General features: G+C 46.7%; 1 protein-coding gene across 8 annotated transcripts in view; it reads left to right on the top strand.

Moving 5' to 3' along the window:
* The window catches only part of mapk8ip3 (mitogen-activated protein kinase 8 interacting protein 3), a 54,256-nt gene that overhangs the window by 31,915 nt on the left and 2,018 nt on the right, over positions 1–20,323 (top strand). The window contains exons 12-32 of one of the 8 annotated variants that reach the window (XM_088936973.1): positions 1,376–1,433; positions 3,658–3,806; positions 5,138–5,194; positions 5,319–5,489; positions 6,548–6,674; positions 7,499–7,549; positions 8,355–8,450; positions 8,776–8,934; positions 9,603–9,768; positions 10,012–10,200; positions 11,126–11,312; positions 13,040–13,165; positions 13,434–13,514; positions 14,008–14,075; positions 14,325–14,473; positions 15,246–15,417; positions 15,730–15,843; positions 16,758–16,796; positions 18,297–18,461; positions 18,992–19,138; positions 20,076–20,193. In XM_088936973.1, the coding sequence (XP_088793099.1) occupies positions 1,376–1,433; positions 3,658–3,806; positions 5,138–5,194; positions 5,319–5,489; positions 6,548–6,674; positions 7,499–7,549; positions 8,355–8,450; positions 8,776–8,934; positions 9,603–9,768; positions 10,012–10,200; positions 11,126–11,312; positions 13,040–13,165; positions 13,434–13,514; positions 14,008–14,075; positions 14,325–14,473; positions 15,246–15,417; positions 15,730–15,843; positions 16,758–16,796; positions 18,297–18,461; positions 18,992–19,138; positions 20,076–20,193 (2,589 nt within the window). Of the gene's footprint in view, positions 1–1,375; positions 1,434–3,657; positions 3,807–5,137; positions 5,195–5,318; positions 5,490–6,547; positions 6,675–7,498; positions 7,550–8,354; positions 8,451–8,775; positions 8,935–9,602; positions 9,769–10,011; positions 10,201–11,125; positions 11,313–13,039; positions 13,166–13,433; positions 13,515–14,007; positions 14,076–14,324; positions 14,474–15,245; positions 15,418–15,729; positions 15,844–16,757; positions 16,797–18,296; positions 18,462–18,991; positions 19,139–20,075; positions 20,313–20,323 lie in introns of those variants that run through there. The other 7 variants (XM_088936979.1, XM_088936976.1, XM_088936975.1 and 4 more) reach the window with 7 other exon arrangements.

Here is a 20,323-nt window from a genome sequence, read left to right as displayed (position 1 = left end):
GTGAGGGACGTCAACCACCTTAACTTTATTATCTGAGTTTTGTTCCAAATTGAATTGTACACATCACCTCTTGAATTGGTCATCCTTAAACTGTTATATGCCTTTACAAATTGATCATTTAAAAGGTGCCTATAACACCTGCTGGACCAGCACTATCCAGGACTGGGGTTGGAGATTTCTACTGTACAGGGTAAATCATAAACATTAGGTGGTCTAATCAAAAAACAGAATTGTGAAATCAGAGCACCGCGTAATGAAACTTGGTTCACATACAAATAGAGAGTCTGTTTCAGTTGCCAGGGGCAGTGTAGCCTAGCTCATTGTGACCTCTGCTGATGTCCATGATTACTTGTATATATCCTCTGGTGGACATCTGGAGGATGGAGGTTGTATATATCTCCTGGTGGACATTAGTGAGGTTGATGCAGGTTCTATATATCTCCTGGTGGACATCAGTGAAGTTGATGGAGGTTGTATATATTGTCTTGTGGACATCAGCGAAGTTGATGGATGTGTCTCTTTTCTTTGTCCATAGAAATATGTCCCCAAACTTCCATTTATGTACTATCTAGTTGTTTCAATAAGCAATCTGGCTTCCTTAGCATCTTCTGCGGGCGATGAGATACACGTTGACAGCTGGACTGATGCTAGGGGAGGGTGCTGTGGGTGGGACCAGGTGCTGTATGTTCCTGAAAGTCCCTGCCTGTCTGTTTCCTGTTCCGGCGAGAAGGAACAAAGATACCATTGGGAAGTCTTGCTGAAGGTGCTGTACTTCAGCTCCAGCCTAACACATTCTAGCACAGTTCAGTGGGGAGGCCGGAGTCTCAGCAAATTCCTTTCTTTGAGTTGCCACCCAGTCTTTAACAGGATGTACTTTGACACTGGGTGAGTTGTCTTAGTGCTCCATTAGAGAAGACATGCCAATATAGGGATAGTTCAAACGTCACAACCCTGAAAAGAGGAACAATAATCAATCAACATAACACGGGATATTCTGCATGCTTTGATTTCGAAAGGCACTTTAAAAACTTGAAAATGGCACTTTATTAAAAAAGTGTCCTTATTTTATTTCTGTACTGTAATCATTATTATATTGGTAGAATGATGACTGATTTGGGTAACTAATTGTCTGTGTTTTTCCACGTATCTGCTAGTCTGAGAAGCTAAGGGGTTTGTTGCATTGAATCGCTTTTACTGTGGCTTTAAAATAGACTCATGCAGTGGTGACCCAGATACTGCTGATTTCTACCTATTTCTATTTCTAATTACTTTATTGTTTATTATTGGTTGGGAGGAAAAACGTCCGCTTTCTGACTTTCGGGTCTGCTGGTGGGAGTTTCAATGCTCATTTTCTGCTGCGGTTTCTCTCCTCCAGATTGAGAGCAGAGGCCATAGGAACCACACAGGAGCCCAAGGAGGAGGAAACAGACGATGTAAGCATAGGGAATAATGTATTATTATAATCATTGTAATGCATTATTATGTATTATGGATGGAAGCAGAGGTGTGCTTTCTTAGTCTCCCTGCAACGTTACCTTCTGTCTTGCAGTATGTTGAACACGTGCTGTATTTCCCTCTGTTTGTACAGCCATGGTAAATAGTATTCTACATTATCTACAAAACACATGGGAAATACCACAAATTAGTGTTTAATGCATCATTTGTGTTGTAAATATGGATCATAATGCATAATGTACATGAAGAAATGTCTGGGGGCATCAACTATCTTATTAACAAAACTAAATTCTACTAAAGGAAAAGTGTTCTCACCTTTTCTTTAGTTGCTTTGCATGCCTCACAGCTGCATCTTTTTGTGAATATTAATACTTAAAACCCCTAGCTATCCCTTTTTTAACCTCAAATGCTAATTTATTTAGTGAACTGGAGCAAATCAAGTAATATTGGCCCATTGCTTTCCCAGACCCTGCCTCACAAATTCTAACTCTCAGTTTTCTCAGTAGTTCATCATGTCCGAGTTCTAAAGTGATCTAATAATTTGTTTCTTTCTTCATAACACCTAAAATTTTAAGTAACCTGTAAAATGACACCCATCCCTTGATTTAAAAACACCTGGTTCCCGAAATTTCACTAGAACAAAGCACATATTTTGATATCTGTTTTTTTGCAGTTCCAAAATTTTTGCTACAAACAAAGTGTGTCCTAAATAGTAAGTAGTAATAGTAATAGTAAATTAAAGTCTCCCTCCTCATAGTATAACCCCCCACTACAGGGGTCTACAGTGTGTCTGCATTCCCAGAAGCTTTAAACATTTTGTCATTTTATTAACTACTGTACTAAGATAAACAGGAAATTGAATGATCATTAACAAGCAATAGTGTTTTTACTTTGACAATTCAGTGCTCTACTAGGGCAAAAGTACATAATATTTGGTAACTGTATATTCTAGATCTTGTGAACAAATCAGAAGGTTTTACGTGTAAAGTAAGGGAATTTTGTTTGCGGTTTATGTATTTTCACTTGCACAGATTTTAAGGAGTGATTTATGTTCATAAATTGAGGGATGGGTGTATACAGGTTAACCCGATGAACATATATAACATTTTGGTGTGTACTCATATCCACATTTTTTAAAATTATGATTGAATTTAACTGCATTCTGTTCTTCAGTTTTTAATAACGATTGATTTGGAAAAAGCTTTCCGTTTAAGTTGTGCCAAAGGCAGAACATGATTTGTGTTTGTCTAGTCATTTGGTATTAGTGATCATGTCTGGTTTCTGTCTCTTTGTACAAATTAAGGGAAACAAAACTCCACCAGTGCAGCAGCTTAATTTATTTCAGTTTTTTTTTGTAAAGTTACCTTTGGTCTTTCAGTTTGAAGTTGAGATCTACTCAACTAAATACCATAAAAACAGTACAAGCCTTTTAATCTATAGTGCTGTCAATAAAACTGCTTGTTTTAACCTGTTAACTGTTAACTAATTAACTAATATTTCCATGGGATCTTTACTATTTGCAACGGTTTTCATTGTTAGGGTCAAAATTTAAGAATACAGCTATTAAGGATAAGGATTCAGCAGGTTAAATATGTGTGGAAAATGTGATTTCTCACCTCCCTATTGCATTAATGTTGTAGAGCATATCAGAAAGACTGCAAAGCCACGGATGAAGTGATTTATAGCTGTGGTACTGTTGGGATTTAAATATTTCGATCTCGAAATAAATAGCTGGTCAATTGATAGTCCATGTTTTAGATAAGCTTCCTGTCCCCTGATTGGCTCAGGGCGCAATCAAGATTAACGAAAGTCGCCCCATATAAAACGAAACCAACTTCAAAAAGTGAATGGTTTCATTTAGTCATTTCTGCATTTGTGGAAAAGGTTGGTTAAAAAAGGAGCTAGACTGCTAATTCAGTGTTCGGAGACATAATGAAATTCACGAACGTCTGGTGGACATCTCAAGATGACCGTTGCGTTTTCAGTGCCACGGCAGGAGTAGACACTGCCCGGTGAGCTCGACTAGCGTTCCCTCTGCTACATCAGAGTGGCACGCCCCAGACGATGACGCTCTCGAAGCCTGGAATGGATCAAACTGCTGTGCAGTGGTGGGGGGGGGGGGGGTCTTTCTTGTTTCCCTGGAGGGTGGCCTTGCTTCACAACCTCACTAAATGACTCCCTTATCCCCGCTCGCTGTGCAAGTATTCGTCCCCGCTGCAGGACGACGTGTCCATGATGCAGCGCCGGCGCTTCACCCGGGTGGAGATGGCGCGCGTGCTCATGGAGAGGAACCAGTACAAGGAGCGGCTGATGGAGCTGCAGGAGGCTGTGCGGTGGACCGAAATGATCAGGTGAGTCCTCTGCAGACGGTGCGTCCTGGAAAGACTAGGGGAAGAGTGGGAGGCTTCCACTGTAGTTTCCCACCAGTTTGCGCTCTGGTGCTCTTTACTTTCCCCTAAAACGTGGGGTCTGTGCGTTGAGGCTGATGGCAGCTGTGTTTCCCCAGGAATCAGACTGGTTAATCTTACAGCAATACCCTGCATTATCAGCTTGAATCTGGGCGGGTCAGCAGCACCTTGCTTGTGAAGGAACACACGACTTGTAGTTTCGTGAAGGGTGGTAGGCAGAAGCCAATTCCCCGCTCCAGGTGCGATTAAGTAGGCAGAGGTCCACAAAATAAATCTACCTTGCAAGCTCTTAGCTATCATGTTACTCACATTACAGACAGGTAATATGGGTTACTGAGAGCCTCCCTTAGCTATGGCCATCCCAGGACTGGCAATAGCAGAAGAGGGTAGGAGGCTTTATTGCAGAGTCTTTCAAGAAAATACCTCTCCTCTTCTCTCCCCCGCTCAATTTACAGCGGTTATCCCTACCTGCACCTTTCCCAAGCACTACTTACTCTGTGCAAGTTCTGTTTAAAGTCACCATTAAATAACCCCGGGTGAGAATGTACCTTCCAGTGCAGTACTTAACCAATAATTTAATTAACATCTAGAGGAGCTATGCTCCACTGTTAGAGGCTCCCACTCCCACTGCACATCTGCTTTCACACTCCAACCCCAGCAGAACACACACAACCTCTCCCAACATGGCTCCCACTTGTACTGTCATTCAAATACTGTCACAGCTAGTACCTGGAGGGGAGGCTAACCATCAGACTTTGGACAAGAGTTTATTCTCCTCATGGGGTCTTTCCTTTTTCTTTCCTCTGTGCCTGATGGCTACACTGTTATTTTATGATACGGTAAACTAAATTACACCTGCTTTATTTTGTGATACTCTAAACTACTTTACATCTACTTACACTCATTTCCTTTTGATTTATTGTGTTGTACAACCCTGTTTGTATCATCCGCATAAATCACCATGAAAGTTCTCTGTGACAACTCATTGTAAAGAGAGCTGTGTGAAAAATAAAACTGAATTGAATCAAATAGTCCCGCCATAACTTGGGTTGCCATAGTGATATTTCTTGTGACCTTGTTAATGTTGGTGATTTTACTACAGAGGAATCCATGGCGACTGAAGCCCATGCAGACCTCAGACACACTACGATATAAAAACACCCTCAATGGTAGGGAGTCCAGTCAGCTTAGTGGGTGAACGGAAATCTGTGGCCGGTTGTGGGAAAGGGGAATCCATACGTCAGTAACTGTTTCTTTTTTATCTTCCTCCCCAGAGCCTCCAGAGATAATTCACAAATTCAAGAGAAGAAAAAATCCACCATCTGGCAGTTGTAAGTATGTCCCCCAGTTGGCCGTGATCGTCTGAAACCACTGCAGGCCATGAGGTAGAAGCTGGCCTCAGGGGGGGGTTACCAGGCGTGTCCCTGAAACTCCCTGCCTTTTTGTCTCCTGCAGCTTTGCCCGGCTCTTCAGCTCCTCGGCCAACCCTCCTCCTGCCAAGCGACCCTACACCAGCGTCAACATCCACTACAAGTCGCCCACGCCGGCCGGCTTCTCGCAGCGCCGCAGCCACACCATGTGCCAGCTGTCCTCGAACAGCCACATGAGCTTCTTCCCCCACGAGGAGTGAGTACCATCCTCCGGGAGACCCTGCTGCGCCCCTCTGGCCCCCCTCTGGGACCCTGCGTCTCCCTTCCTCTTGTTTTCCAAGGGCTGGTTCCCCAGCGTCACCCGAGCTCTCACTGTGTCCTGAAAAGCTACTGGAAGAGCCAGAAGGAAGTGTCTTTCTGGGGAGCAGTCTCCCCACTTAATCCCTCTCCCTCCATCTCTTTTCAGTGTTGTGCACAGCTTTTAAAAACGATTGGTCACCCGAGTCTGGATTCATGATAACACGGACAAGCAGAGAACATTTGTTTGCTGTGAGAAAATTGCCACCACCAGCATGAGAATGTCCCATATCAGTAGGGAATGAGTTTGTGTCTTGAAATTGACTTGTTTCTTTAAAAAAAACATTTTTTTTTCTTTTTATGTCCCATAATTTAAATTATGTACTTTGAATTAAGCAGTGGGAGTTTGTCTTTGTTGTAGACGACCCTCACATTGTAGGGTTCTTTCCCTAGAATATTTGAACTGAAATGTTAGATAACATGCATGTTGATTAAACCCTAAGGAAACACAGGGCAGTAGCTTCACACTTTAATGAGCTCGGGGCAAGACATGTAGGCAAAATTTCATACAAGCCCTCAGGTATATGGCATGTATCTTTCACTGGTTAATTCATTACAAGGTGGCTCAAACACAATTGTAACAACTCTATAAAGATAACAAGCCATATGCAGCAAAGTGCTGTAACAATTTAATGTAATGTAACACTGTTTGGAATATAATAAGCAAGAGGAATATAGCGATTGTATGATGCAGCAATTATAGCAAATCGGTGAAAAAGTAACTAGGTGTGGATTTAGATTATATCTAAGATGTTGTGTTGGTAGTGTGATGTAGGTTAGGTGATTATGTTGTAGTGAGAGGAGGCTCAGAAAAGAAGTCCCCATCTTGCCTCAAAACCCTGACGCTGTGGTGTGACCTTGAGCCAAGATGGCGGCTAACCTCCCGGAGCCGCCTGTCACTAGATGCCAGCGATCTAGTGCGGCCGCCCCTTGTAACGGCGTGGCGCCTCCCCTCAGCGACGGCGCCCTGTCCACCCGGCGGGAGCAGAGGAGGGAGCAGTACCGGCAGGTCCGGGAGCACATGCGCAGGGAGGACGGGCTGCTGCAGACCTGCGGCTGGAGCGTGCCGCCCCGCTACAAACAGGTACCCCTGGCCCCCGCGGCTCCTCCCCGGGGCTGCTCCCGGCAGCTCCGCCAGCTCCACGGCGCTGTATTTCTGTAGGGCCTGTGACCACTGCACTTAAAAATGATGTGGACACTGGGGTTAACAATTTAACATCCCAAAGTCCTGTTTTGCCAGCCAGCACAGTGCTCTCACAGTTTCAGAAGGCACTTGACTTCCACTCTGTGCACACGTGGTAAAAGCTGCAGACACCCTGGCAGTCAGAGAGCTTCACCTGATACGTACACTGGTCTGACTGGTACTTTAGGATCTGCGTAACTGGACGCAATAGTCTTGAGGATGCAAAGGATTTATCTTCTAAAATCCACAGAAATGCTGACTCTGCTCTGCTGGTAGCCACCATTAACATATTCTTCACTTTTTCTTTTCAAATGAAAATTAATTATAGTTCAGTTCAGTTTTTATGTGTCTTTCGCGGTACAAATCCAGCAGGCAGTGCAGGGGGCTTTGATGACATTAGGAGGCAGCTAGATTTAATTCAGTTTAACATGTCTAGTCACCTCCGCTGACCTTTGCTTCTGCTTCTGATGGTCACTTCTAACCCTGACCATCTCTACCCTACAGTCAAGTTCCCTATTCATGCTGGGCCCCTGCTTAATGGGGTGGTAGTTGTGGCCGTGAAGCTGTTAGGTGGAGTGTGTTCAAGTCTTGAGACTTCACCCCAGACTGGGCCACGGTTCCCCAGAGCTCTGCAGAGTCGCACGGGGGCCGGGCTGCGTGCTTGCACACACGGAGCTCGCAGGCTGCCTGAAAGGGCAGCCCACTCTAACTGTGATCTCCCACAGACAGGCTATCAGCTGGAACTTTCACAGGAGGGGCCCGCGAAGAAGCACCAGGCAAGTGAGACCGACAGAGTCCCGGCATGTGACTATTGCGCAACCTCAGGGCGGCTGGCCCTCAGCGTCCACAAACGAGGAAAGAAGGGGCCACAGTGGCCTGTCTGACACAGCTGACCCATCACACTGTCAAATCCCACAAGTGGGATTCGAATTACGTTGACACCTCGTAGCGTCTTCTGTGCCCTGACCGATTTTTGTGCCCCCCCCAGTGATAATAGTCACCTCCTTTTTGTAGGCCTGACATGTGATTGATGTACTGTGCAGCCTGCTGATATGACTGTTGTCCTCCGCCTCACCCTCTAGTTTTTGTTCCTGTTGTGTTTTTTTTTCTCTTTCCTGCGTGTGGCCTGATATCTGTCAGCCTCATTTGGCCTTGAAAATCCTCAGGGCAGAAGGCAGAAGAGAGGGAGGTTTGAGTAGCATTTCGTTGCCTCTTGTGATACGCTTGCAGGAATCACACTGCTTTATGTGTTCTGAAATTGAAGACATCACTTGTGTAAAGACCAGGCTCCTTTTTGAGAAAATGTGGATTTTGGCTCTTGTTTAATTGGTGTGTTCACCAAAAGGTCCTACTGGAAGTAAAAGCTGTCCCAAATACTCAGGTACTAGCCTGTGCTCATGTTAGCAGTGAGAGTGACAAGAGGGAATAAATGCCTCTTTATCTGTGGCATATCTGCTGTTTAATGAAAAAAGTCATATCTGTTGTGACCTGCCAGCCCTATTTGGAATCTGTTCCCTCTTTACGACGGATACGGTGGTGCTGGCTGTTCCTCTGTGTGGCCAACCCTGTCTCTTTCCACAGCTGAGCCCGAATGGAGGCCAGGAGGATAACCGCATGAAGAATGTCCCAGTCCCAGTATACTGTCGTCCCCTAGTTGAAAAGGATCCGAATCGGAAGGTAAAGTCAGGACTGCTGCCTGCGTGTGTATTGCCTGCTGAACCTGCTTGAGTAGTACTATTTTGGAAGTCCTAGCAGGTTCCCATTTTTGGTTTGCTCGGCCTCTGTGATTTTTGTGTTGTTGTATTATATCTGTAAGTATCTCTAACCAGTCCTCGCAGTTTGGCTGTTTTGTTTAGTTTTTCGTGTAAGGCGGTCCTCAGCGGTGGACGGCTGTGCAGACGAGTCAGGCTCTCTGCGTGCCCGTGTGTGTCTGTGTGTGTGTGTGTGTGTGTGTGTGTGTGTGTGTGTGTGTGACTCGTGCTGCTGTGTGTGTCCACCTCAGCTGTGGTGTGCCGCGGGCGTGGACCTGACCGGGTGGAAGCAGGCCGAAGAGACGCCTCCCAATGGGCTGAAGGCCTCTTCCAGCGGCTCTGACCCCCTGTCGGCCGAGGCTGAAGCGCAGGAGGACCAGAGCAGCCACAGCTCCCCCGAGAAGAAGAAGGTACCCCCCCACCACTGGCCAGCTGCAGCTGCAGGGCCCTGCCATGTTCCCGTCTGCTTCTTGAAAGCTGTTCACAGTCAGGTCAACAGAGCTGTCCATTGAGCTTCCAACCACTGGTTGAGAACCAAATAACAGGCCTATTTGATAGTTACTAACTGATCCAGTGATCTCATCGAGTCGTTTCCTGGAAAAGGCCAGAGTATCAGCTTCAGCAACAAGGTTTGGGCAGCTTTTTTCCAGACTCCCACAATCCTTTATGTAAACTAGCGTCTCCTGATCCTCGTTTTAAATGCAGTTGCGTTGACAGTAAATACAGTTCTCTCCCTTTCCACGATGTCTCCTGCGTTGTAAAAGGCTTGCTCAGTCAGTGAGCTCCACGTGTCAATGTACAGGAAAGAACACACCTGTTCTGCTAGGAAAGCAGTTTTTAACAATTTCTTACTTCGGATAGGAAATCTGTCAATTTAACTTTTCCAAGTTTCTCTAGATCATTATATTTTCACAGGAAAAAAGCTGTGCAGAAGGCCAGCTACCTTGCAGATTTGACCTGCTTTTGCTCTTTGCAACATCATCCTCAATGAGTGCTTTGCGGCGCCGCTGTAAATGTCTGTGGACAGACTGGCGCCCATGTGTTAATTCTGGGTCCTCTTCCCTCCCTCTCCCCCCAGCCAAAGGAGCTGCAGGAGACGGACTCCCTGTGCAGCCGAGTGTGGATCCTCACCAGCACTCACTCCGCCAGCAAGGTGGTGATCATCGATGCCAACCAGCCCGGCTCTCTGGTGGACCAGTTCAACGTCTGCAACGCCCATGTGCTGTGCATCTCCAGCGTGCCAGGTGAGCTGCCCAGAGGCTCCTGCTTGCCCTGTGTTCTCTTGTGTGCCCTCTCGGGAGCTCGTGTTGGATTGGTCTCTCCATTTAGATTCCTAATTACAGGTCTGTGCAAGTGGCTCAGAGCACCTGGCTTCCAGAGCAGGACCCTTAAATTTGCAGGTACTAGTAGGTAAGGCGGCGGTCCTCCAGTAATGCAGTCAGAGCTGTTCTGATCCACCTGACACGTCTGCGCTCTCTCCTGTCCAGCGGCCAGTGAGAGCGATTACCCGGCGGGCGAGATCTTTCTGGAGACGGGCGAAGGGGGCTCGGAGGAGAAGGGTGGCATGGAGGGCATGCTGGCAGGCATTACGCTGGTGGGCTGCGCCACCCACTGCAGCGTGGTGCGCAGCAACTGCTCGTCACGGACCGACACCCCTGTAGTGGACAAGGGGCAAGGTACAGGCCCTCGTTATAGCAAAACACACAAGTAGGATGTGCACACCACGTGTTAATGAATTCAGTTTTCTTTTTTGAGTAAGGAAACCTCCTACTGTAAATCAAGCACAGCCCTGTCTATGTAAAAATTCCTTACACTTACACTTCTAGAGCGCTTGTCTAGATATTCCACTGAAAGTGTGCCAGTATACTTAACACCCGTCAGTTATCAGTGGGGAGGAGACCTGAGTGATGAAACCAGTTCATAGATGGGGCTTACTAGGAGGCCATGACTGGAAAAGGCCAGGACACTTGGGTTAACAGCCCTACTCTTTGAGAAACGTCCTGGGATTTTTAATGACCACAGAGAGTCAGGACCTCGGTTTTACGTCTCATCCGAAGGATGGTGCCTTTTTACAGTATAGTGTCCCCGTTATAATACTGGGGCATTAGGACCCACACAGACCGCAAGGTGAGCGCTCCCTACTGGCCCCACTAAAACCTCTTCCAGCAGCAACCTTAGCTTTTCCCAGGAGGTCTCCCATCCAGGTACTGACCAGGCTCACTCCTGCTGAGCTTCAGTTGGTTGGCAGTTGTGAGTTTCAGACTGATACTGCCTAGTGTAAACCTGTTAGTATGTATGAGAAAACATGATCAAGGACAACATATGTAGTTGCTGGGTGACAGAAGATACTGTTGGAGATGCTCTGTACTTGATGTGTTTCTAAGCAAAAATAAAGGCAGGAAGGAAAGGATGTGGTTGACTGCTCCAGTCCACTTCAGCATGAGCAAACATTTTGTGTTGTTCTGTAGCACAACGTAGTTCTTTTTTTCCCTGGAAGTCCTGCTGGAGTTTGACAGTCACTCTGCAAGAACTGATGTCCTGCGCAGGGCGGCGGATTGTCGTTTTCCCTCTGACCTGTCTGTCTTCTCCCCTGGGCTTCAGGCCACATGGCGCCCCTGCTGAACGGGAAGATAAACGTGTCTCAGTCTGCCGAAGAAGCCACCGAGGCCACCGAGGTGCCGGAGCCTGTGGCCAGTGAGGCCGAGAGGCTGGCAGCCCGGCCGGGCCCCTTCACTGAGCACGTCTTCACAGACCCTCAGCCCCCCGCTGGGGACGGCCCCCTCGGCAGGTACAGGCACTGAGGGCTCCCCAACAGATCACTGACAGCTCCCTGAAAATGAACTCGTAGATCACTTATAGCTCACGGATAGTCGCAGTTAAGGCCCTCGTAGATCACTTATAGCTTATTGATAAGGCACTCATAGATCACTTATAGCTCACTGATAAGGCACTCATTGATCACTTATAGCTCACTGATAGGTCACTAATAGATCACTAATAGCTCCCTAATAGCTCCCTGATAAGGCACTCGTAGATTACTTATAGCTCACTGATAGGTCACCAATAGATCACTAATAGCTCCCTGATAAGGCATTCATACTGTAGATCACTTATAGCTCCCTGATAGTTCACAGTTAAGGTACTCATAGATCACTTAGAGGTCATTGATAGCTCACCAATAGATCAATGATATGTCACTGACAGTTCACTGATAAGTCACTCATAGATCGCTTATAGCTCACTGATAAGTCTCTCATAGGTCACTCATAGCCCACTGACTGATAAGTCACTCATACTGTAGATCACTGACAGTGCACTGGTAAGTCACCAATAGGTCACTAGTGTGTCACTGATGGGTCATTGATAGTTTACGGTAAGGTTATTAATAGGTCACTCATAGCGCAGCTGTTTCCAACAACATTTTTCCTTATTCCTGATTTTTTACAATAAAACAAATGGAGAAAGCATTATCATTAATGTTTCCGCTACTGTGGTTTTGTCATTTATGGGAGGGAGGACTGCATCCCTGCTGAGTATCTCCTTTGTGTCTGTTTGTGCTTGTGCAGTGTGTTGATTCAGAGTATGTGTGTGTGCAGTCTGTTGTCTCTCATTCAGTGTTCAGTATATTGTACTGTGGACTGAACTGATTGTGCAAGAGTGTATATAATCACTGCATTGATTGTGCACACCTATGTGTGCATATGTGTGCACTGTATTCACTGTCACGCTGTGTCTGTGTGAGCCTTTATCTGTGCATACTGTATTCACTGTGTGATTCTGTGTTTGTGTGCACTGTATTCACTGTACAATCCTGTATGTTTGTGTGCACTGTATTCATTGTGCAATCCTGTGTCTGTGTGCACTGTATTCACTGTGCAATCCTGTATGTTTGTGTGCACTGTATTCATTGTGCAATCCTATATGTTTGTGTGCACTGTATTCACTGTCACGCTGTGTCTGTGTGAGCCTTTATCTGTGCATACTGTATTCACTGTGTGATTCTGTTTGTGTGCACTGTATTCACTGTGCAATCCTGTATGTTTGTGTGCACTGTATTCACTGTGCAATCCTGCACAGTATGTTTGTGTGCACTGTATTCACTGTGCAATCCTGTATGTTTGTGTGCACTGTATTCACTGTGCAATCCTGCACAGTATGTTTGTGTGCACTGTATTCACTGTACAATCCTGTATGTTTGTGTGCACTGTATTCACTGTGCAATCCTGTGTGTGTCTGTGTGCACTGTATTCACCGTGCAATCCTGTATGTTTGTGTGCACTGTATTCACTGTACAATCCTGTATGTCTGTGTGCACTGTATTCACCGTGCAATCCAGTGTGTGTCTGTGTGCACTGTATTCACTGTGCAATCCTGTATGTTTGTGTGCACTGTATTCACTGTGCCATTGTGTATTCATGTGGTTGTGTTTTTGCATGCGGTGCCGCCCTGTGTTTGTGTATTTGAGTGCTGTATGGTAGCTGATGCTAGTGCAATGACAGAAGGCGCTTTCCTCAGGGAGCCCCGGCAGCCCAAAGAAGAGGCCCACACTGCCTCCACCCAGGAGCCATCGGAGGGAGATGAGGAGCCCAGGGCTGCCACCAGCGCTGCTCCCACCATGTGGCTGGGGGCCCAGAACGGCTGGTGAGATCTGTTTGAGGGACGGGGGCTGTTCTTTATTTTTTTACTCTGTGTTTTGGAATCCCTCTATGGTAAATCTTACATTCCTGTTATGATAAACCCGAAAATCTGCCTTACTGAACATGTGCATTGTTAAGATCACTTCCATAATGTGGTGACACAATATTCCTTTGTTGCTGCAAGATACATCTGGGATGTTTTATTTTAGCTATTGTAAGCATAACGTACAACGAAGGCAAAGAACAGAACACTGGTTTTTCCTTCCTCCTAGGCTTTATGTGCACTCTGCTGTTTCTAACTGGAAGAAATGCCTTCACTCAATCAAGCTGAAGGACTCTGTGCTCAGCATCGTGTAAGTGCCCCTGTCAATGTGGCTTATGAGTGGACATTATAGCAACTGGAGCTGCATTTTCAGAGCGTTGAATGAAACCTTAGACAAACTACTGCTAAGGTTTCCCAGCATTTAATGTTCTGTAAGCGTACATATGTTTAAGGCCAAAAACCTTGCTTTTAGTACACATAGTGGGGCAAAACTTCAGCAGATTAATTTCTGTGACTGTACAGGCATGAGGAGCTTTGTAGCATTCTTGATGCGACCCTTCGTGGTCTGAACAGCACAGAATTCAGTCTGTGTGCCCTTTCAGATGTCCAAGACTCCTTAGTCTTTGGAAATTACCCCCGCAGTTTATTTGTAAACCTGAGAGAAACAAGAGTTTTATATTTCCAAGACCTCTGTCATTCACATTCTGGTCATTTGTGGTTCTGAATATCTCTTGATGCCGTCACTGTGTCTCATGAAATCAGAGAAACCCTGGATGGTCCTTAATGCAGCTGTGTCTCTTCAGGCACGTGAAAGGGCGGGTTCTGGTGGCTCTGGCAGATGGGACATTAGCCATCTTCCACAGGTCTGAAGGTAAGGGCAAATAAGTGCCCAGCGTGATTTGTGATTGCGCTCATAAATCCAAAACCTCAAAGTGCTTAAAGGGATTTTGATATGAAAAGGTGAAGATCTTTGGTGATTTTCTATTTGCACAGCTGAACTGTGAATGGTAGCTGTGTGTAAATCACTGTCCAAGCCGCGCGCAGTTCAGCCGAAATGTCTCGCACCGTCCAGTGAAACGGTGACCTGCTCTTAGCCCTCCTGTGTGTGTGTTCCCCGCAGACGGCCAGTGGGATCTCAGTAACTACCACCTGATGGACCTGGGCCGGCCACATCACTCCATCCGCTGCATGGCCATGGTGCACGATAAAGTGTGGTGTGGCTACAAGAACAAGGTGCACGTCATCCAGCCCAAGACCATGCAGATCGAGGTGAGTGGCCTGCCTGGCTCACACTGATGGTCTTTCTCTTAAGTTGTATGTTATTTAACTTGTTGTTGCTGCTGCTGTTCTGTGTTAATGTCTTTGTATTGGAGCACACATGCAAATAAGCATTTCATTGCACCTGTGCACATGACAATAAACTGAACTGTCTCTGCACAGGGCGGCCTGCTCTGTCCTGCAGCTGCGGATTCAGACAAGGCATATACAAGGACAGCATAGAAGGAGTAACTTTATATAGATGGGCAGGAGCTTGTAAACCTCCCATTCATTCGGGTCTCTTCACTAATAATTAGTCAGAAGAATATCTTTTGTTATTCGTTTCCTTGTAATTTTTAATCCTCAACCTCCTTTTTTTCTGTTTAAATATGTATGTTGTCTGGTGGAGTTTGCCTGCGCGCTCATTATTTTTCAGGTTGCGAAACCTAATTCTTCTTTACAGAGGGCCAGATAACACAGCAATGAGCTTAAGATTGCCAAAAGAAACACAAAAGAAATCTTCCAAGAAATCCAAATAGGAGTCCCTATATTTTCCCCTCTGAACACATTTCAGACTGCAGACATTTCAGTCACTTTACATGATAATACCTATTGTAAATCACATTGAGATTATTGGTTTTAAAGCACTATATAAAATAGTGCTTACTGTTATTGGGCATCATTTCAAGAAGACGTTTGGAACAGAATGCCAGCTGCTCAAATGACTGGCTAAGGACGCCAAGGGGCGTGTGCTGCCAGGGCCCACATGACCTCTGTGTTCCAGAAATCCTTCGACGCCCACCCGCGGAAGGAGAGCCAGGTGCGGCAGCTGGCGTGGATCGGAGACGGCGTGTGGGTGTCCATCCGGCTGGACTCCACCCTGCGGCTCTTCCACGCGCTCACACACCAGCACCTGCAGGACGTGGACATCGAACCCTACGTCAGCAAGATGCTGGGTGAGCCCGCGCCACCTCCGGGATCGACCCGGCACAGTGTTAGACGTGCACCAGCAGCTGCTGTTGAGTTAGTCCGAAGGATTTGCTTATAGGCGCTTCAGTAGCAGACCTACGTCATGTCGTGTAGGGTGTGCTCTCAGTAACACCCCTGGGGATGCATCTTTCCTCCAATCGGCTCTGAACCTGTGTTAAAAGGTTCATCAGAGCAACTGAAAAAAAAATTATTTGAACCGCCAATGAATTCCTTTCCATATCTACCCAACGTGTGACCCGTGGAAGCAGCAGCTAAATATCCCCTGTTTTATTCGGCAGGTACCGGCAAGCTGGGCTTTTCCTTCGTGCGCATCACAGCCCTCCTCATCGCAGGGAATCGCCTCTGGGTGGGGACAGGGAACGGCGTGGTCATTTCTATCCCGCTGACAGAAAGTGAGTGTCTCCTCAGGCCCTGATCTTCAAGTAGGGTTTACCAGGACCCTCTGTGCGACACTGTGCCCTGCTGGAACAGTACCTTGTCTGTAATGTGATGTGAATAGATGCCTTGGTTCCTTCATACAATACAGAGCACATGCCCAGGCTTTTTAAACAGGAATACCACCACCGTATCATTATAGATCTTATTCCAGCACTTCTGATCTTTGGTAGAATTAAGAAGCTCTTAATTCACCCATACTGGAAGATTCTCCTTGGTTTCTGTTCTGTTGCTGATGTCTGATGGGCAATCTTTCTTCTTCTTAACAAATGGCAGCCTATGTGCGTTTCCTATCTGCACGTGCACGTGTGAAGAGTCAGAGGCTGTTTGGAGGGTCAGACAGATTTCACAGCTCTAAGGTGTGATCGGAGGCTGCTTGAAGTCATGCAAGTTGCCTTGATCATGCACCTTAAATTTAAATACGTGTTTGGTTAAGCTCAGCATCCACGATTGGGATCAGGAAGTTGAGAATGGCTGTAGTTCAATGCTGCACAAAATGAAAAACAACACAGAAACTGATTGGTCTGTAGAGATGAAATACAGTTCACTTCCTTTCAGCCTTCAGCCAGGGCGTAGGGTTAGCTGAGCACCTGGCTAATGAACGTGCCCTTGTAACAGATCTTTCTCTGTCCTTGCCTTGATTTCTCTCCATCCCCTCTCTGGTCCTTCCTGCTGTGTGCCATCCTGCCCTTGCCTCTCCCTCTTTCACACCCATCCTGGCCTGCCCCACCTCCTTAATCCTCATTTCCACCGCGTCTCTCCCTTTTCCGTACCGGTCTCTGACATCTGCATCTCCGTGTCCCTCTCTCTCCTCTTCCTCTGTGTTGTCTCTCCTTCTCTCCCTCACTGTCCCTCTCCTTCCTTCCCATAGCTGTAGTCCTACACCGGGGACAGCTCTTGGGTCTGAGGGGTAAGTGTGAGCTCGCCCTCCTTCCTTCTCTTACAGGCCACCTCCACTAACTCCCCTGCTCCCCTGCCTACAGAGCCACCATCCTATCCCGACTCCTCTCTGTGGACAGATTTTTCCAGTCTTATGTTTAAAAAGTACACATTTAGCACTTACCCTGTTAGCCACGCACATGAAGCACATTAACTGGTGGTTTTAAGTTTAATAAACGCTTTGGTTGTACCTCATAACATCTTGTTAAACAGGCAGGTAGACGGTAAGCTGTTCAGAAATAGGTTGGGTGTCCCGGGACAGAGTCATGGTGTCCCAGAACAGGGGCTCTCCACCCTGGTCCTTGTGGGTCATTGTGTTTTCTGGTCTTCATTCCAACTGAGTGAACTACTAAGTTTTGTTCCCATGATAGATGGTTTTAGTTAGCGTGAATTATAATGAATAATTATTTACCCTGCTTTGGCTTTGTTGCAGAGAAATTCCACCGCCAGAGCTCTATTAATAGTGTCTTTTCAATGTGAGTAACAAACTGTTGCTCTCCTCTTCCTGTCTTAACATCTTGGTAGGTTTCTAGTTAATGTTGCAGCAGCCATAGGAGGAAATTATACTTAGTCAAACAGTCCCATGGTGCACTTATTTCTGCACAGACTTAAATGCAAAAATTCCAGCCGTCTGGTCGCTGACATAGTACACACAAACGAGGAATTCTCTGATGCCAGGAAGATGACACACAGCTCAAAATTTCCAAAAACTGGATTAAATGTTATTTGGATCAAGAGCATCAGGTTGCTTTTTCTCAGATGGAACCAGTGATTCCCTAAGGGTCCGGATAGAGTGTCCCTGTCCCACTCAAACACGCTAATGGAGAGATAGCATTCTTCACGATTTCTGCCAGCTTCCTATACATTTTACTTGCATCTGTAGTCACCGGTACTCATCTAGGTTTTGATATTTTGGTGGGGTTTTGTGTTCACTTTCTGTCAGTCCATATGCATGCTATACAGCTGGCCTAAGCAAAGAGTCAGGATTTTTACTTCCCTTGGTGCCCTTAAATGAGAAAAAATGCAAAAGCAGTTCTATAAAGGGAAAGTAAATACTAATACGTTCGAGCACCACATCACTATAGATCCACTATTTACTTTAACGCTTTTATACCCCATATCTCCTAATTAACTAAACCCTTACCTACTTTTAAAACAAAAACAGGCAGAATCTCAGCCTTCATATGTATAGAACAGCTGTCCGTAATCCCTGTTTGGATATAGGTGCCAGGTGAAGTAGAGAACTGGCTCCCTTTGCTCAGTCAGGGGTCGTGTATTTTGTGTGTCCCTCTACAACCCGCGTATAGTATTGGGATCGTAGGCGTTTGTGTGTCCCAGGGAGGGCTGTCACCTTTTTTACACTTTGAAGGCTTTCAGGTTTGTCAGCCAGGGTTATGCATTGACTTGCCACTCGCTCTCAGCGCTCGGCACTCTTGCAAGGATTATTGAGACAATACTGTCGCTCCTCCAGCCAACAAAGTTTCCCCGACCTCCTCTGGTGGGGTGATCCACGTGTATGCCGACGACAGCTCGGAGAAGACCAACGGCAGCTTCATCCCCTACTGTTCCATGGCTCAGGCGCAGCTCTGCTTCCACGGGCACAGGGACGCCGTCAAGTTCTTTGTGTCGGTGCCAGGTGAGTGCCACCTCTCTCCAGCCAGTGCCAGGCCTCGCCTGGCCACGGTATGTTCCTGCTGTCGAACACCAGGGGCTCGTAAAGGTAAAGAACCATGTGGTGAAAACCGTGCGCTGCGGACAAGACACAGCTGCAAATGAGGAAAGGCTGTTGGGCCCAACTCCGTTCGCGATGTAGTTTCGTATCTATGTAAATCTACATTTTATGTCCAACTGCTCCTTCCAGACTCCCACACCCAGACACCTTTGGTTTTCTATTCTCATCTATTGCTTGTCTTCTGATGGGCTTGTCACAGCCATCAGGGTGCTGCTCTGGAGGGTAAAACCCGAGGTAAAAGCAAGTCTTCTGCTCCCTCCCTCATGCCTTTGTGAAATGTCGTGTGGCAGATCTTGAAGGAAGTGCAGGGAGTTGTATGGGGGAAGGTACCTGACCATGTGGGCAGTGTTGCCATGAGTGGTTGAAAGATGTATGACCACAACCTCCTCCCAATCCCTACCCTCACCCCCCTGCTGCCCGTCTCTCCACCCCAGGCAACGTGCTGGCCACCTTGAACGGCAGCGTGCTGGACAGCCCCTCGGAGAACCCCAGCTCAACAGAGCCCCCAGAAGCTGAGGCGCAGCGCCTGCACAATGTCCTGGTCCTGAGTGGTGGGGAGGGCTACATCGACTTCCGCATTGGTGAGAACCAGGGCGCTGTTCCGTGTGCAGGAATCATTCCTTAGGCAGGAGCTCCGTCAGACTCTTTAAAGCACTGGTTCTTAACCCTGGGGGTGTGAAACATGCCAGATTTTTTTAGATGGTACTATAAATGATCAAAAACACAAATGACTTCAAAGGGAGTTTTGATAAGAGGTGCAAGAACATATTTTGAGAACCAAAGGGTTTGCAGGCTGCACTGAAGGTTAAGAACCACTGCTTTAAAGACATCTCTGAACCTGGAGCTACAGTAGGCTTCATCCCATTCAGGAGAACCACGGCTTCCCTGAAACACCTGAAACGTTTTATGCTAGTGCTATGCCAAAATCTCTACACTAGTTCAAACGTGTCTCATTTGCCAGAATCATGACTGGAATGTGTGATTCCCAGAAGCAGCATTATGACAATACCTCGTAGAGCATATGTGCAAGACAGCAAACCACTCCCCTCGACAGTGCAGAGCAAGTAAAAAATAAAGCATTCTTTCCAAGGCATTTTCACATGGGGAGAGTGATTTAACTGTAGCCAAGATGCCAGAGGCTTGTATCCTATCAGATGATACTTCACACTTTTAAATGGTACAGTACCTTTAGACGTATATATATTTGCTGTGTACCCTGACCCTTCTGCTCTGTTCTGGTTAAGAACAGGGAGAACTGATGTCTATTACTGATGTAGATCTGTGGGTGGAGACCCAAGATTCAGCATCCTGTGTCCTTAATTAAGGAATTCCTGAGATGGGATACCTAAGTGTTCAAAACAACTTGGAAAGGCCTAACGACTATTTCCAATATTGCACTTGATAAATATGTGAAGAATCTTGGATACCAATATTTGCATCTGCAAGGATGGACAAAAGGTATCTTATAATATCGTCACAGTCTGGCACAACAGCTCCATCTCTCCTTCTGTGCCACAGGCGACGGGGAGGACGACGAGACAGAAGAGACCGCCGAGGACGCTCCTCAGATCAAACCCACGCTCTCCAAGGCTGAGAGGAGCCACATCATCGTGTGGCAGGTGTCCTACGTGCCAGAGTGAGACCGCTGTCGCCCCGCGCTCCACACCCCCCTGCCCCCTCTCTGACGGCACGCCGCCCCAGCCCCCCTGACCAAACTGCCCCGCATCCTGACAGCCTGAAACAGGCAAAAAACAAACTGCTACGAC

This window comes from Atractosteus spatula, chromosome 18, assembly GCF_055471065.1.
Source record: "Atractosteus spatula isolate fAtrSpa1 chromosome 18, fAtrSpa1.hap1, whole genome shotgun sequence".
NCBI classification, from domain to species: domain Eukaryota; kingdom Metazoa; phylum Chordata; class Actinopteri; order Semionotiformes; family Lepisosteidae; genus Atractosteus; species Atractosteus spatula.
This window is presented reverse-complemented; position numbering and strand designations above follow the sequence as displayed.